The sequence below is a fragment of the Mytilus californianus genome, unplaced genomic scaffold, assembly GCF_021869535.1.
Source record: "Mytilus californianus isolate M0D057914Y unplaced genomic scaffold, xbMytCali1.0.p SCAF_7, whole genome shotgun sequence".
NCBI classification, from domain to species: domain Eukaryota; kingdom Metazoa; phylum Mollusca; class Bivalvia; order Mytilida; family Mytilidae; genus Mytilus; species Mytilus californianus.
This window is the reverse complement of record NW_026262723.1, coordinates 77284271-77300528: the sequence shown is the minus strand read 5'-3', so window position 1 is coordinate 77300528 and position 16258 is coordinate 77284271. Positions and strand designations below refer to the sequence as shown.

At 33.9% G+C, this 16258-nt stretch overlaps 1 protein-coding gene across 8 annotated transcripts in view; it reads right to left on the bottom strand.

Moving 5' to 3' along the window:
* Positions 1-3660, bottom strand: part of LOC127709049 (serine/arginine-rich splicing factor 7-like) — a 74517-nt gene extending 70857 nt beyond the window's left edge. For 5 of the 8 annotated variants that reach the window (XR_007985475.1, XR_007985476.1, XR_007985477.1 and 2 more), the window contains exon 1: positions 3422-3660. Coding sequence is in view for 3 of the 8 variants with exons in the window: in XM_052214379.1 (XP_052070339.1) it covers positions 3422-3552 (131 nt within the window). In the remaining 5 variants the exon portion in view is untranslated. The remainder of the gene's footprint in view (positions 1-3421) is intronic. The other 3 variants (XR_007985473.1, XM_052214377.1, XM_052214376.1) reach the window with 1 other exon arrangement.
* Positions 3661-16258: the final 12598 nt, after the last annotated feature.

The following is a 16258-nucleotide window of genomic DNA, read 5'->3' as shown; positions in this document are numbered from 1 at the left end:
TCCCTGACCAAGTTTTGGACAGAAGAATGGATGAAAAGACAAACGAATAAATGGACAAGGCCAATGCAGTATACTACCAATTCGATAGTGGGGGTATAAAAAAATATTGATGTTGCAGTCTACAATATCTTGAATGCTTTTTCTAGAATCCCTTCGTCCTGAATATGAAATATTTGCCACTGGACGTTAAACAACCAACAATCAATCAATCTAGAATTCCTGGTGATACTGTTTATAATTTTTGTTATACTTTTGTGCACAGACTAGTGATTATCATGTAAATATTGTTCCTTAATATTCTACTTGTTTGTCTCCTAGACTATAGTGGTGGCAGATATGTGGATGGCTTTTATAATTAATAGGTCTTCTAAAAATTCCTTAAGGCCAGTCAGACATTTCTGTAACCCCATTTTTAAAACTTATTTTACTGAAGGCAATCACTAGGAGTAACAAGAATGTGTCCATAGTACACGGATGACCCACTCGCACTATCATTTTCTATGTTCAGTGGACCTTGAAATTGGGGTCAAAACTCTAATTTGGCATTAAAATTAGAAAGATCATATCATAGGGAACATGTGTACTAAGTTTCATGTTGAATGGACTTCAACTTCAACAAAAACTACCTTGACCAAAAACTTTAACCTGAAACAGGACAGACGGATGGACGGACGAACGAACGGACACACAGACCGAAAAACATAATGCCCCTAGGTGGGGCATAAAAAAAAACACAAGTTTAAGTAAAACATTATTGAACTTTGAAGTTCATTATTTGTTGAGAAATTTTTTCAAGATCATATTTTTCTGTACTGTTTGTGAGGTTGCATTACAAAATCTTCTTAGCACAATGGTAAATATTGATATTTTACAGCATAAGATGAATGCTCAAGGCCAAAATATTTAAAAATCCAAAACCTAACACAAACATTAAAGAGCTGATACAATTGGATAGGATCAAAAGTACATATATAGCTATGCATTCCTCTTTAAGTTTTACAACAGCAAGTTTCAATAAAACAATATCTGTACGTTATGCCGGTAACCAAAGTACTACTGGGTCGCTGATACCCTCTGGGACTTAACAGTCCCACAGCAAATAGATCCAAAGTCCAAATAGTTATGATTTCTGTATCAGTGGTAATAAAGTTCAATTTTTCGACACAAGGGTCTCTGGATTCAACACTTTTCTTGAATTTCAAATTTCAATTTATCCCTGAGCATACACAGTCAACAGGGGTTGTAATTATTTCATGTAATTAAGCCATTAGAGCTTTGAAATTGGCAACATGACTTTATCACAACAATGTTTGGTCACTATGAAGGTCAAAGTAGTGTAGAATACCCTTGAAATTAACTAAATGTAGTAATGTACCAACATCTTGTCAAACTGATAATTTTATAGAAATAATCTTTGCACATGTTAGTAAACTTGGCATGTGTAAGGAACATTATTCTGCTTGGGACAATATTCATCAATTTTAGTGCAATAACACGATAAAATAATATATTGTAATATTTTCCAATTCAAACATTATTAGTGCATGTAGTATTACATAAAGTATATAATAATCCTTTTTTAAACCTTTTTAACAACACTTTCAGACCTTTGGTATAGGTTTTTTAACCTTTGATACAGTAAACATGTTGATTTCCAATAACACATTTTTATTATCTGCTACTACATGCGGATTATGATCTGTTCAAATTTCTTTTATATATTTGACATAATAATCGCTTTATAGACAAAAAAAATATTTATAAACTTACACGTGATTTGGGTACATTGGTTTTAACTTTGATGCTCCAAGCATGGGCCAAAACTTACAGTCAGGGGAATACTTGTACAAGTAAATTTTATATACTGCTATGGGTAACTAATAGTCAAATCTTTTCTCTTCTTGAATTTTTTCTTGACAGCATTAAAGTGTTAATTGTCTGTCTGTAATAGTTGTCTGAATTACTATTCAGAAAATTACAATTTCATGGACAATGAAAATCTCATTTTTCTTTTACTTTCAGAATACTGCCTAATTACAAGCCTCCAGGGACAATTTTTGTTAAGGCTTTACTCCCTTATTTAACTTGTGACCAGTAGAGGTATTTGTAAAGTTTTTGAGATAAAAGTAGGAACTTTTCATAAAATATTGAAACCAAGAAAATATTTCTGATGTCGTTTGAAGAGGGTGGTGTATGATCCTGAATTCCTGGAAAAATACACTGAATCCTGCATTCCCAAATAATTAAGCATTCTTTCCAAGTTTCCATGGTTCTTGCGAAAAATTAATCATTAATTCTAGTCCAAATAATTATGACGTCTAGAAAGGCTATTTTAATTTTTTTCTGCGACGACTTACTCGTTTTAGACTTCATAATTATTTGGACTACATTAATTCCAGAGCTATGATAAGTTTTAATCCTGAATCCCCTTAAAAGGTCTGCCCAAATCCTAACATACTGAAAATGGTCCTTCCACCCCTCCTGTTTTCACCAACATGTAGTCCAATTTTTTTTCTAATTCTAATTCTAATTCTTTTTTTGCTGTTACACCTTCCTACCACATCATAAAAAGGTGTCACATCAAAAAGATTAAAATAGCTTGAAAATACGTCATAATTATTTAGACTAGTTTTGACTAAACATAACTTGAGAATGCAGGGGTTGTAAACAAATTACTTGTAAAGTATTTTTTGGAAAAGGCTAGCGTAAGGACAGACTGTTCAAACATTGAGAATAAAAGTATTTTGACAAATTAACTTTTTTTATTTTAATTATTACAAATTCATACAAGAAAATATTTCTTTCATCTTCAAGCATGTCAAGTATATCAAAAGTACTTGTATCAGTGGGACCCCATGCTGGATAGGCTAAGGATTTAGCTGAATTAATCTACATCAGCATTTATTGGAAAATAAATAAATTTCTGATCCAAAATACAAATAAATTTGTATAAGATAACTTACATAGAAAAATAAACTCATGGGTTCATTTCTATAAATATGGGTGGTAGGATTTATTGGCAAATAAATAAATTTCTGATCCAAAATACAAATAAATTTGTATATTAAGCATGTTAAGATAACTTACATAGAAAAATAAACTCATGGGTTCATTTCTATAAACATGTGTGGTGTTACAGTAGTCAGAGACATATAATACATTATTTCATTATATGTCCCCACAGTAGTGTTGCAGTGCTGCAATTTTGCAAAAATTAGCCAATGAAAAATAAACATGTATCATGTTGTTCCAATACTTTTACTGAAGCAGGAAGAAAAAACCGTAAATGTTTATTTAATTATTCAATCAAAAACTATCCTACCTAGGTTTTCTTGACTTCAATATTTAAAAAAGTCTTATCACCAGACAGAATAAAATGTGGCATTGGTCAATATACTCATTCTTGTTATACATGGCTTACCTTGCAACCCAAACATCCAAAATTGGTCCAAACTTTTCTAGCTCTCGTTCAAGTTCGTACTTCCCTACACGACTTCCAAGATCCCCAACAAATACCCTGTACCCTCCTCGGCTAGAATCAAAAATTGCCATTTTGTAGCTTTATCAGTTTGTATATCTATAATCTAGTAGCTTGTAAACCTGTGGGCCGGTGGGTCGTTTGTTCATTGATAACAGACTGGTACTTGCCTAAAACAGCCACATTAAGAGGATAATAAAGGTGATCACGCTTTGAACAGGGAACCCCATTATTGTTGAGCATGCTTATTTTGGTCTTCCGGGTGGATAAATCAGCCCCAAATTTGTTATTGTCTTTCTTCGGATAAATATTAAACCAAAGAAAGAAGCGTTACTTGCATTTTTGTATAAATTGCCAAAATAGACAGTAAATTGACAAAATCGATATAAGCCCAATATTACAAAAGTGTACACAAAAACATGACACTTTAGGTGCGCATCGAGGATTTTGAAAAAGGGGGGCCCTGGCAAGCCAACGTTCGGAGTAATACTTGTAAAAAGTATATGCATTTATCATATATGTGGCTCCAAATGGGGGCTGATCCCCTTAATCCGCCTCTGTACATTCTATTTCAGAAGTTCATTACTAAGACGTATTTGAAATCTGAGAAGAATATATATTACACTATGTCGGAATATATCAGTGTATACATATTAAAAATATTAAATGAAGTCTGTTATAAATCTTTAAAATATTAAGAAAAAATAGTATATATATTCAGTGTAGGTCCCCATATAAACTGAAATTCTGTAACTGTAAAGATTCATCAACTAATCGTTGTTTTAACCGGCTTGAACATGGCGCCCTGATCGAGACTGTAAAATGATATTTGATCATAAAACAAAACCGCCCTAATTCTTGTTAACATTGAATTTTTATTCCACGGACATTAACTTTGTTCCATATATATATACAAATCTGGATGACCTAATTTCTACTAGTGATATTGGAATTATAATTTGTACTGGATTTTAATTAGTATCCATCAGAATTCCAATACCTACTAGTACTAGTATATATATTGGAATTCCGATTTGTACTAGAAGGATTCTGGATCCTACAACTCAGTAATCTCAGATCCTACTGAATTCCAATTTGTACTGTGACATATTCTTCATAAACAAGCGCATTAATAGATGTATAAGATAATTCAAATCTATATCTTATTGACGGATCACAAGAATTTTATTTATAAGAGGTAGTAAGGCTAGTTCAGATCTACATTCATCATTTGAGCTATGACAGTGAACCCAAAGTATTTCCTTAATAAACTTAATATGAAATTTCTCACATTGTTCCTAATTTTTAATCTTTAATGTGGATTCTAGGCCTCATACTTCACACCAATATAAAAAAAATGGAGATATCAAAGAGCCTAATAATCTCTCTAACTTTTTACAAGAGTTGTTAAAACCAACATTTTTGTAAATTCCGAAATATGATTTTCTTGCCGTTTTTATTAATAGCGGACGATTTGATAGTTTCACAAGAATATACTAAATTTGTCGGAGCAATCTCGAACTAGTAATCAACAATCTTTACTGGATTGGCATTATCGTGCCGCATGATCAGTTTTTTTTTTTTCAAATATAGTGTTAATGAAAAAACATAAGGCTCGGAGCATCTATAAATTATAAATGACGGGCTCAAACCATAGAATAGACGAAGCAGTACTCTGCATAGGACGTAAAAGACATGCGAGTTCCTCCTTAAAATTATATTGGGGAATAGTGACTTGAAACCTACATAATAGTCTTGTTTGTCCCAAACGTCCAAAGATTGCCAATACGTATATATAGGATCAAAATCAGAAACATCCCACTCAATAGTTATAAGAAGATGTGGTATGAGTGCCAATGAGACAACTCTCCATCCAAGTCAAAATTTATAAAAGTAAACCATTATAGGTCAAAGTACGGTCTTCAACACGGAGCCTTGGCTCACACCGAACAGCAAGCTATAAAAGGCCCCAAAAATTACTAGTGTAAAACCATTCAAACGGGAAAACAACGGTCTAATCTATATAAAAAACGAGAAACGAGAAACACTTATGAACCACATTAACAAACGACAACTACTCAAACCTGTTTTCATTCTGTTCATGTCGGATACAATAGTAGCAGGTTGAAATAGAATTAGAAGACTCAGATTGGAGCATTCTTCTTCTAGTAATTACATTAATCACTAATAACAAGGTGTCTACACAACAATCAAACTGTTCTATATAACTCTGATTCCTTGTCCGGATTTAGTTTCACTGTTGGTTCTGTAATCAACTATTCAACGCTTGTATGAGATTTTGGATTTTCAAATATTTTGGCCTCGATCAACAATGAAGAGATATTAATTGTTGATATAACCATTGGTACCCGCGTTAATGTTTTTTTCTAGAATACTGTTTCTTCATGCTAAACACTTGCTCTTTGGGTGTGACAAACTATCATAGTACATCAAATAATTCTTATTTCAACAATGGAAATACCAACCATCGAACATGATTGAGTTTACATTAACAGCGCTATTGAAAGGGTGAACATATACTGATTTGAACTACTTTGCAACTCAGTAAGGTCAACTATAAAAACCTGTAAAACATATAAACAGTAGGGACTGAATGGTACTACAGCAACTCGTTTTATTCCTACTCATTAAGTGGCTTAGAACCAAACCAAGATCTTAGGTCATATAGACGACAAAAATTACCATGCACAATATGCGAGAAAGCACGAAAAACAAAATACCACACAGAAATAACATTGGAATGTCAACAATATAATTCAATATTCTAGGCAAAAGTGAAAACACATATAGACTTGTCCATCTAGTTTCAAACCGAACTATTCTTCAACAAAATATAGTACATGATTATACCAAATGGTGATGACAGTAAGCATTCAACTTTAAACATATCAACCAATCCATTATTGGCGGACAGTACATCTAGAATCTATCCCGTTAATACCAAGATCAAGAATTAAACCCCCGTCATTTGAATCGGCATTATTGAACGCAGATATATACCGATCATGACATCATCACCAAAACCATCTCAACCAAGCCAGCAACCAAGAAATAATTAAGAATATTAAACATAACTTCGAAAGTTTACAGGGGCGGGTCCAGGTAAGGGCGTAATGGGCGTACGCCCCCCCTTTTCAAAAAAAAAAAAAAAAAAAAAAAAAAAAAAACTATCGTTATCTGCTTATATTGTAATTTATCATATTCATTAATTAAACACATACTCTGATTTCTTTTTATACTGATTCCCCCATCCGATAGGTGACTTGGACACCTTTTTAAACAACCAAAGCGGTTAAGTAAATCTATACATGAAATGGTTGTTTTGTGTGACACTTCCCCAATGGCCATTCTACATCTACCCGGGGGATACTCGCTATATATATGATACCGGGTATGTTCCGACAAACGGGGTTGCATTTTCAGCTAAATTGTCTGAAATGGGATTAGGTTTTTTTCGCCTTGCATTGGAAGGGGTCAGATTTGACTATCTAGAACGGGGTATCATAAATATAAATACAATGTTACACTATTGTTTCAGATAAGGGTGAATGTTTGGTACCATTAAAACGTTTAAACCCGCTGCAACTGTTTGCACCTGTCCTAAGTCAGGAATCTGATGTTCAGTAGTTGTCGTTTGTTGATGTGGTTCATAAGTGTTTCTCGTTTCTTATATAGATTAGACCGTTGGTTTTCCCGTTTGAATGGTTTTACACTAGTAATTTTTGGGGCCCTTTATAGCTTGCTGTTCGGTGTGAGCCAAGGCTCCGTGTTGAAGACCGTACTTTGACCTATAATGGTTTACTTTTATAAATTGTGACTTGGATGGAGAGTTGTCTCATTGGCACTCATACCACATCTTTTTATATCTACTAAATTGAAAACAACGTTCAAACCTATGATTGCGTTGGATAAAAACCGCAATTTTTATACGTGTGCATGCAAAACAAATTTCTTGGTAAAGGGGTCTAAATACAGCACAAACAACATTTTCCAAAAGACCAAAACAGTGAAAAGGTATATTTTAACAAAACGGGTATATCAAAAGTTCAGAAAAAGCTATCGTTAAAGATTTATTTTTCATTTTTCATGCCCATTTCATATAACCTTTAAACTGAATTTACAACTTCTTCCAAAGATTTGATATCCACATGTTAATCAATACATAATTTGAATGATCTGAAGGCAGACTATTTTCACCAATTTGTCTATCATGGAGTCTGTTATAATACTTCATAATTTGATGCTAAACTGTTGAAATCCAGGAGCTTCTGACGTTCCCCATGGACCCTGTTCCAGGGCAACCGGAATTACGCCTCCCGTTCATAAAATCCTGGCCTAGGACTATCGAGATGTAAAGTAACGCCCTATACCCTAGAATTTGGAATTTCTCGTTATTGGTCTACTGCTGTTAAGATCCATCCAATCATTTTAATATACCATAGACAACTAATGGAGAGAATTCGGCATAAAAAATATCCAACCCTGACACTTTAACTATAAAATATACATGCTCCAAGTCAGGAACCGTTACATTAGTGCATTTCAATTTATTTTATGTTTTTTAGCCAAAAAAAGGTCCAAAAAACTTTTCGCCTCGCTCCGCTCGGCAAAAGATTGTATCCTACGCCCCCTCTTTCAAATATCCTGGAAACGCCCCTGGTTTAAGAAAAAGGAAAAAAAACGATTGAAGCAGCAGAGCCAGAAATAATTTTATGCTCAGATACATGGTTAGATCCAAACGTCGAACTGAGTGAGAAGCTTCCAGATTTCTTCCACTATATATAAGTCATGAAACGTAGACATCACTTAAAAGACCACCAAGGAGTAATAATAGCAGCTAAACAATCACTCTAGCTGGGGAACATCACTAAAAGCATGTAGATATATAAAACTTTTCACTTGATAAATAAGCATAGAATGAAAAAAGAAAAAGCTTATAAGTGCAATCTATTGGCTCCAGATAAAACAGACGACATTTACCTGATCAAAATGAAGAATGAAATAAATGCCATCAGAACGAAATATTAAAAAGGTGTATTCTCAATTGTAGGCGATCTCAACCTACCAGACCTTAAATGGTCAGAAAAAAATCACCACTAATAGACAATATCCACCAGGACCAACCCATCTTTCCTAGATATTGTAACCGACAATGGACTAGAACAAATTGCAGTCTATCCAACAAGTAAGGTTAATGTTAACGTGTCACCCAGCAAGCATTTTAATATGAAACAGCAACTATGACATCTTCCTGCTAGATATCGGGCATGAACACCGTTTCAACAAGAGCAAGTTGTTTTTTGAAGTGGTCTTATTGTGTTGCCAGACACTACGCAAAGTTTTCCAGCGAAATTACATTCAATTTGAATTCGGTTCCTTACCTGGAAGAGGGAGAAGAACAATCTCCTTTTTTAACAGAAATTATGCAATTTATATAGAATGTTACTAGCATGTATATATAATGATATTTCTGAGATGTCACGAATATACAAGAGTTACCAAATGATCCCAGACAAACACCTCGGCTACACAGACATATCGCGAAGAAAGACCCCATTCTGCTGCTGTACTAGTAGCCATCCTGGTAGTGGTTGAGTTCTTCTTGGTAGATCACCTCTGTAAGGCCATCACTGAAAACAACATATTTACAGAGTCAGGACTCTGCTGGACTCATCACTTTGAACTAAACACCAAACCATACTGATGTGATATATATATAGAGACATTAAGGAACATATTGAAGAGCTCAAAGTAAAAGGCATTAACATCTCAACACTTTTGGCACCAGGACATGAAGTATACATTTAGGCAAAAACAGGAGCCAAAGAAGCTAGAAACTTACCAAAGAAAATAACATTACTGTGCAGTACGTTTAAAATCACCCAAGATACCAGGCTTATAATTTGGTACACCATACGCGAGTTTCGTCTACATAAGACTCATCAGTTGCGCTCGAATGAAAACAGTTGAAAGGCCAAAGCTAGTACGTGTATGAAGTTGAAGAGCATTTAAACCTGAAAATTCCGAGAAAAAAGTTAACATTAAGAAAAACAGACCAACAAAATGACAACACAAAATTCCAAAAGAGGTTCGTGGTTATAGATATCAGTTAAAAAGTACGAGAACTGTATGAAAAAAGTACGAGAACTGTATGAAAAAAGTACCAGGTGTAAAAAGTAAAACAACAAAAATACCGAACTCCAAGAATTATGTTCACATATTTAGGGGAATAAAACATTAATATTAAAGGGAAACTCCGCAAAAAAGTGAAAATTTGATATTATATTTATTCGATACAAATATGTAAATTTGATTTTTTTTGCGAAGTTTCCCTTTAATATTAATGTTTTATTCCCCTAAATATGTGAACATAATTCAAAATAATGCCACAACAATGAACTGGATACGGATTTTAACAATGAGCAAAAACACATACCGTATATGTAGCTATAAACGGCTCCGGTCTTTTTTTTTAATTTATTTTAGCGGGAAATAAGTATTTCTCTAGAAGACATTTTTTCGGCAAATAAATCTTAAGCCGGAAGACTCTTCTCAGCGGTAAATTAGTCTTACGTTAAGAGACTCATCTTAGAGGAAAATAAGCCTTACGCCACTTTACAGTTTACTGCACTAGATGCACATTTCAACAATTAATGTCTCTTCAGTGATGATCGATACCAAAATATTTGAAAAGCCAAAACCTTATACAAACTTTGAAGATTCAACCATACAAAAAAGGCATTCAAAGATCTTAAAAGAGAAGAGAAATATACCAAATCGATATTCAAACTCATAAGTCAAAAACAAACAGACAATGCCATGGCAAAAAACGAAAAACGACGAAAATACAAACAGTACACAAAACACAACAAAGAAAACTAAAGACTGAGCAACATGGACACTTCAAAAACGGGGGGGTGATTTTAGATGCTCCAGAAGGGTAAGCAGAACTTAAGTATAGGCAAATCCGGACAAGCAATCAGAGCTTTGCACGAGAAAGAGATGTTCCATCATTTAAATGATTTATAAATTTATAATACCTTACTTCAATCAAATATTGTCCGAATTTTCATGCCAGAACCGAAGTACAGGATACTGGGCTGGTGATAGCCTCGGGGACTCACAGTCCACTTACAAAGGTATCTACATAGTGGTGGTAATAACATAAACAGTACCTATTTTACTACACCAGATGCACATTTCGACATTAAATGTCGCGTCAGTGATACTCGAGGCCAAAATATTTTTAAGTCCCAACTTTATACAAATGTTGAAGAGCTGATAAAAGCGAAAAGGACTAACAATAATCCAAACACGAACAAGGAATCACAGCATGACGGAATTGACGTATATGTAAATTATAAATATCGTCTATTTTTTTTTATACTTATAGGAACTAATTGGTGGTTCTATGTTATCAAAACAGGAAAGTATATATTTTGAACGGTAGAGTCGTTATTCACAGGTTTATTACAGAATACTTTGCCATGAGACCTATGGTTACGTTGTCTTTTAAAAACAATATTTTTGACAGAGAAAGTTTAAGATATGTTCCGCTGTCCCGTAATTTATCGTTTAAATATTCAAGGGCCAATTTGGTCCAAAATGGTCCCTTTCCCGTTTTATAATTTAAGGATCCCAATCAGTGATTTTAATTCACACTTGTATACGCATACTCATTGCCTAGACAAATACACAGTGGTTCAACTTGTAAAACTAGCAGCATTGCTTTCAGTTGCTACTTATTAGAGGCGTCCGGAGAAACGACATGACATATATGAAACATACTTTTCCAATGGACGATGAAAAAATTTTCTTTGGTAAACGGGAGATAACTCAAATGTTAAACATAACAATTCATATGTCTCAAAAAGTACCGGATACCAGAGACATATGTACACAGAGATTGGCAACTCCGTGTATATATGTGTCTGCGGATACTTACGTTCAGAAAACATGTTCCATCGCCCATAACATTTCAAATGTCTTAAAAGTACGATACTATGTCGCTTCTTTTAAGATTATTCAGTTAGATTGATTGATTTACTGGTGTTAAACGCCACTTTTAGCACTATTGTGCTATTTTGTGGCGGTCATTTTTCATTGATGGAAGAAGCCGGAATGCCCGGAGAGAATCACCGACCTTCGAAAGGAATACTGTCAATTCTAGTCAATTAAGATTGGAGTCTAGCGCACCTGCAACGTGCGGGATTCGCGGAACTCGCAACTTAAGTCAGTTGACGGGCTAGTCAGGATACAGTCCGTTCGACTACTTCGATCACTCAACCACCAAGGACCCCAGTCAGTTAGAACATGATGCATGTTGTCTGATATATTCAAAACTAGCAGTAGGAAAATTAACAAATTTCTGAATTGTATGATTTTTGCGCAACAACCTGGTTGTCAAAATGTTTCCAGTGAAATTTAAGAGACATATAAATCAAAAGTATTTACAATACTTTATCAATATTGAAGTAATTTTTTCACCATTTTATCATCGGAATCATAACTCAAGTAAACTTATATGACTGTAAATAGAAGATATGAATAAACTGAAATGGGGCCGTGTATAATACGTCAGTGAGACTAAAAGACATAAATGACCAAAACACAACCAAGGGCAACATAGTCTTCGTCAGTAGATAGATGTTTATACAATATGTCGAGCTCTAAATCGTCCCGAGCTTAAATAATTTACAGAAACAAACAAAGATCTTTCATTAGAGGGGAATGACACGCCTTTGGTGTGTGGGATATAGGGCGTAAAAAGGTTAAATCTGGGAAAAGGGAAAAGGTGGGAAGAGGGAAAAGAAGTGGAAAGTGGGAAAAATACAAAAGCGGTATTTGCGAAATATGCATGCGCCCCTCATAAAACCCAATTCTTCAAATTGCGAAAAAAATTGAGATATGACATACGACAACCACTGACGAGTTTCCTTTGTATAGTATAAGAATCGGACATGTCAATTGTTAGGAAAGATATAATCTTACTAATCTGTGTCACGGTTGAATATAAAAGTTATCAGTATCAATCAGATATAAAACAAAGCATCCAAAGGAAACGATTTATTTGTTCAGATTTAAGCTTGCACATTAATTGTTGGTATTCATCTATGAGATATGTCCTTCAATCACTTGATATACAAAATTTGAATACAAAGCTCAATAAATTAATTAAATTTGTAAAATGTAAACTTTGTAACAGTTTTAAAACATTTTTAGTGGTCAAAAGATCTGATACCTTATCACAAGGTAATAGTAAATTAGAAAATTATTTCAACCTCAAGACTGACTTCGTAAAGGAGGCATATTTATCAATTAAAGATTTTAATATAAGAAGAGCTATATGTAAATTGAGAATAAGTACACATGATCTTAAAATTGAGAAAGATAGATATAGTAAAAAATACATAGAGAGAAGTCAGCGTCTATGTCATCACTGCCTATCACATGGATCAAATTCTATTGAAGATGAGACACATTTCACAGTAAGTTGTCCTTTATATAAAGAACAGAGAAAATTATTATGGGATAAAGTAAACAGTTTTTGTAATAATTTTAAAGAATTACCCAAGGATAAAAAATATTTCTGGCTGTCACAAATGAGCATTTACCAACTCTTATGTGCCTAGGCAATTATATAATTAAGTGTTTAGAAATAAGATCTAGGTGGTTACAAAATATATAAAATAATATTTAATTATTATGAAATTATTGTTATAGTTATGTAAGACACATGATGTGTTAGGCTCTGATCCTGTCCATAATATGATAGTATTATATTAGGATCTAGTTTTTCTTTTTTCCAATCATATTGTGCTTAATATTGTTGTAAATGATGCCCTTGATGGGTTCTTGATTAGATTAATAAAATTCTTAAATTCTTATCTTATAAACAAGGTCAGATCTTTATCTTTCAGTTGAACATTAAAGTTTTATGACACTATCTCTAATGGCGAAAAAACATTGATGCAAAGTATATCGTCAAAATCTGTTTCATACACTTAAACAAAATCCGTGAATTTGGAACAGAGGTTACTTAAATGTTTTCGAGCCTTCTGTACTGATCTGTACTGTATATGAAAAATTTGTGCAATATTGAAGCTAGATTTTCAAGTTTTAGATTGTGAGAAACTCGCTTGTCATGGTATTAAATCAACTATACCTAAAGATCCCTTTCAAGTTAGCTCATTCCTCCTTTCAGGCCTCTTGTGTGTATTCAGTATATAATTTTTGCTTTGGATCAAACATAATAGTCATAAATATTGGTATCCCTTAATATTGGTTAAAATATCATTATATCGATTTCGTGTATTACAACAATTAATGTCTCTTCAGTGATGATCGATGCCAAAATATTTGAAAAGCCAAAACCTTATACAAACTTTGAAGAGTCAACCATACGAAAAAGGCATTCAAAGATCTTAAAAGAGAAGAGAAATATACCAAATCGATATTCAAACTCATAAGTCAAAAACAAACTGACAAATCCATGGCAAAAAACGAAGAACGACGAAAAGACAAACAGTACACAAAACACAACAAAGAAAACTAAAGACTGAGCAACATGGACACTCCAAAAACGGGGGGTGATTTTAGATGCTTCAGAAGGGTAAGCAGAACTTAAGTATAGGCAAATCCGGACAAGCAATCAGAGCTTTGCACGAGAAAGAGATGTTCCATAATTTAAATGATTTATAAATTTATATAACACCTAACTTCAATCAAATATTGTCCGTATTTTCATGCCAGAACCGAAGTACAGGCTACTGGGCTGGTGATAGCCTCGGGGACTCAAAGTCCACTTACAAAGGTATCTACACAGTGATGGTAATAACATAAACGGTACCTATTTTACTACACCAGATGCACATTTCGACATTAAATGTCGCGTCAGTGATACTCGAGGCCAAAATATTTTTAAGTCCCAACTTTATACAAATGTTGAAGAGCTGATAAAAGTGAAAAGGACTAAAAATAATCCAAACACGAACAAGGAATTACACAGATGGAATTGACGTATATGTAAATTATAAATATCGTCTATTTTTTTTTATACTTATAGGAACTAATTGGTGGTTCTATATGTTATCAAAACAGGAAAGTATATATTTTGAACGGTAGAGTCGTTATTCACACGTTTATTACAGAATACTTTGCCATGAGACCTATGGTTACGTTGTCTTTTAAAAACAATATTTTTGACAGAGAAAGTTTAAGATATGTTCCGCTGTCCCGTAATTTATCGTTTAAATATTCAAGGGCCAATTTGGTCCAAAATGGTCCCTTTCCCGTTTTATAATTTAAGGATCCCAATCAGTGATTTTAATTCACACTTGTACGCATACTCATTACCTAGACAAATACACAGTGGTTCAACTTGTAAAACTAGCAGCACTGCTTTCAGTTGCTACTTATTAGAGGCGTCCGGAGAAACGACATGACGTATATGAAACATACTTTTCCAATGGACGATGAAAATTTTTTCTTTGGTAAACGGGAGATAACTCAAATGTTAAACATAACAATTCATGTCTCAAAAAGTACCGGATACCAGAGACATATTTACACAGAGATTGGCAACTCTGTGTATATATGTTTCTGCGGATACTTACGTTCAGAAAACATGTTCCATCGCCCATAACATTTCAAATGTCTCAAAAGTACGATACTATGTCGCTTCTTTAAGATTATTCAGTTAGATTGATTGATTTATTGATGTTAAACGCCACTTTTAGCACTATTGTGCTATTTTGTGGCGGTCATTTTTCATTGATGGAGGAAGCCGGAATGCCCGGAGAGAATCACCGACCTTCGATAGGAATACCGTCAATTTAAGATTGGAATCTAGCGCACCTGCAACGTGCGGGATTTGAACTCGCAACTTAAGTCAGTTGACGGGCTAGTCAGGATACAGTCCGTTCGACTACTTCGATCACTCAACCACCAAGGACCCCAGTCAGTTAGAACATGATGCATGTTGTCTGATATATTCAAAACTAGCAGAAGGAAAATTAACAAATTTCTGAATTGTATGATTTTTGCGCAACAACCTGGTTGTCAAAATGTTTCCAGTGAAATTTAAGAGACATATAAATCAAAAGTATTTACAATACTTTATCAATATTGAAGTAATTTTTTCACCATTTTATCATCGGAATCATAACTCAAGTAAACTTATATGACTGTAAATAGAAGATATGAATAAACTGAAATGGGGCCGTGTATAATACGTCAGTGAGACTAAAAGACATAAATGACCAAAACACAACCAAGGGCAACATAGTCTTCGTCAGTAGATAGATGTTTATACAATATGTCGAGCTCTAAATCGTCCCGAGCTTAAATAATTTACAGAAACAAACAAAGATCTTTCATTAGAGGGGAATGACACGCCTTTGGTGTGTGGGATATAGGGCGTAAAAAGGTTAAATCTGGGAAAAGGGAAAAGGTGGGAAGAGGGAAAAGAAGTGGAAAGTGGGAAAAATACAAAAGCGGTATTTGCGAAATATGCATGCGCCCCTCATAAAACCCAATTCTTCAAATTGCGAAAAAAATTGAGATATGACATACGACAACCACTGACGAGTTTCCTTTGTATAGTATAAGAATCGGACATGTCAATTGTTAGGAAAGATATAATCTTACTAATCTGTGTCACGGTTGAATATAAAAGTTATCAGTATCAATCAGATATAAAACAAAGCATCCAAAGGAAACGATTTATTTGTTCAGATTTAAGCTTGCACATTAATTGTT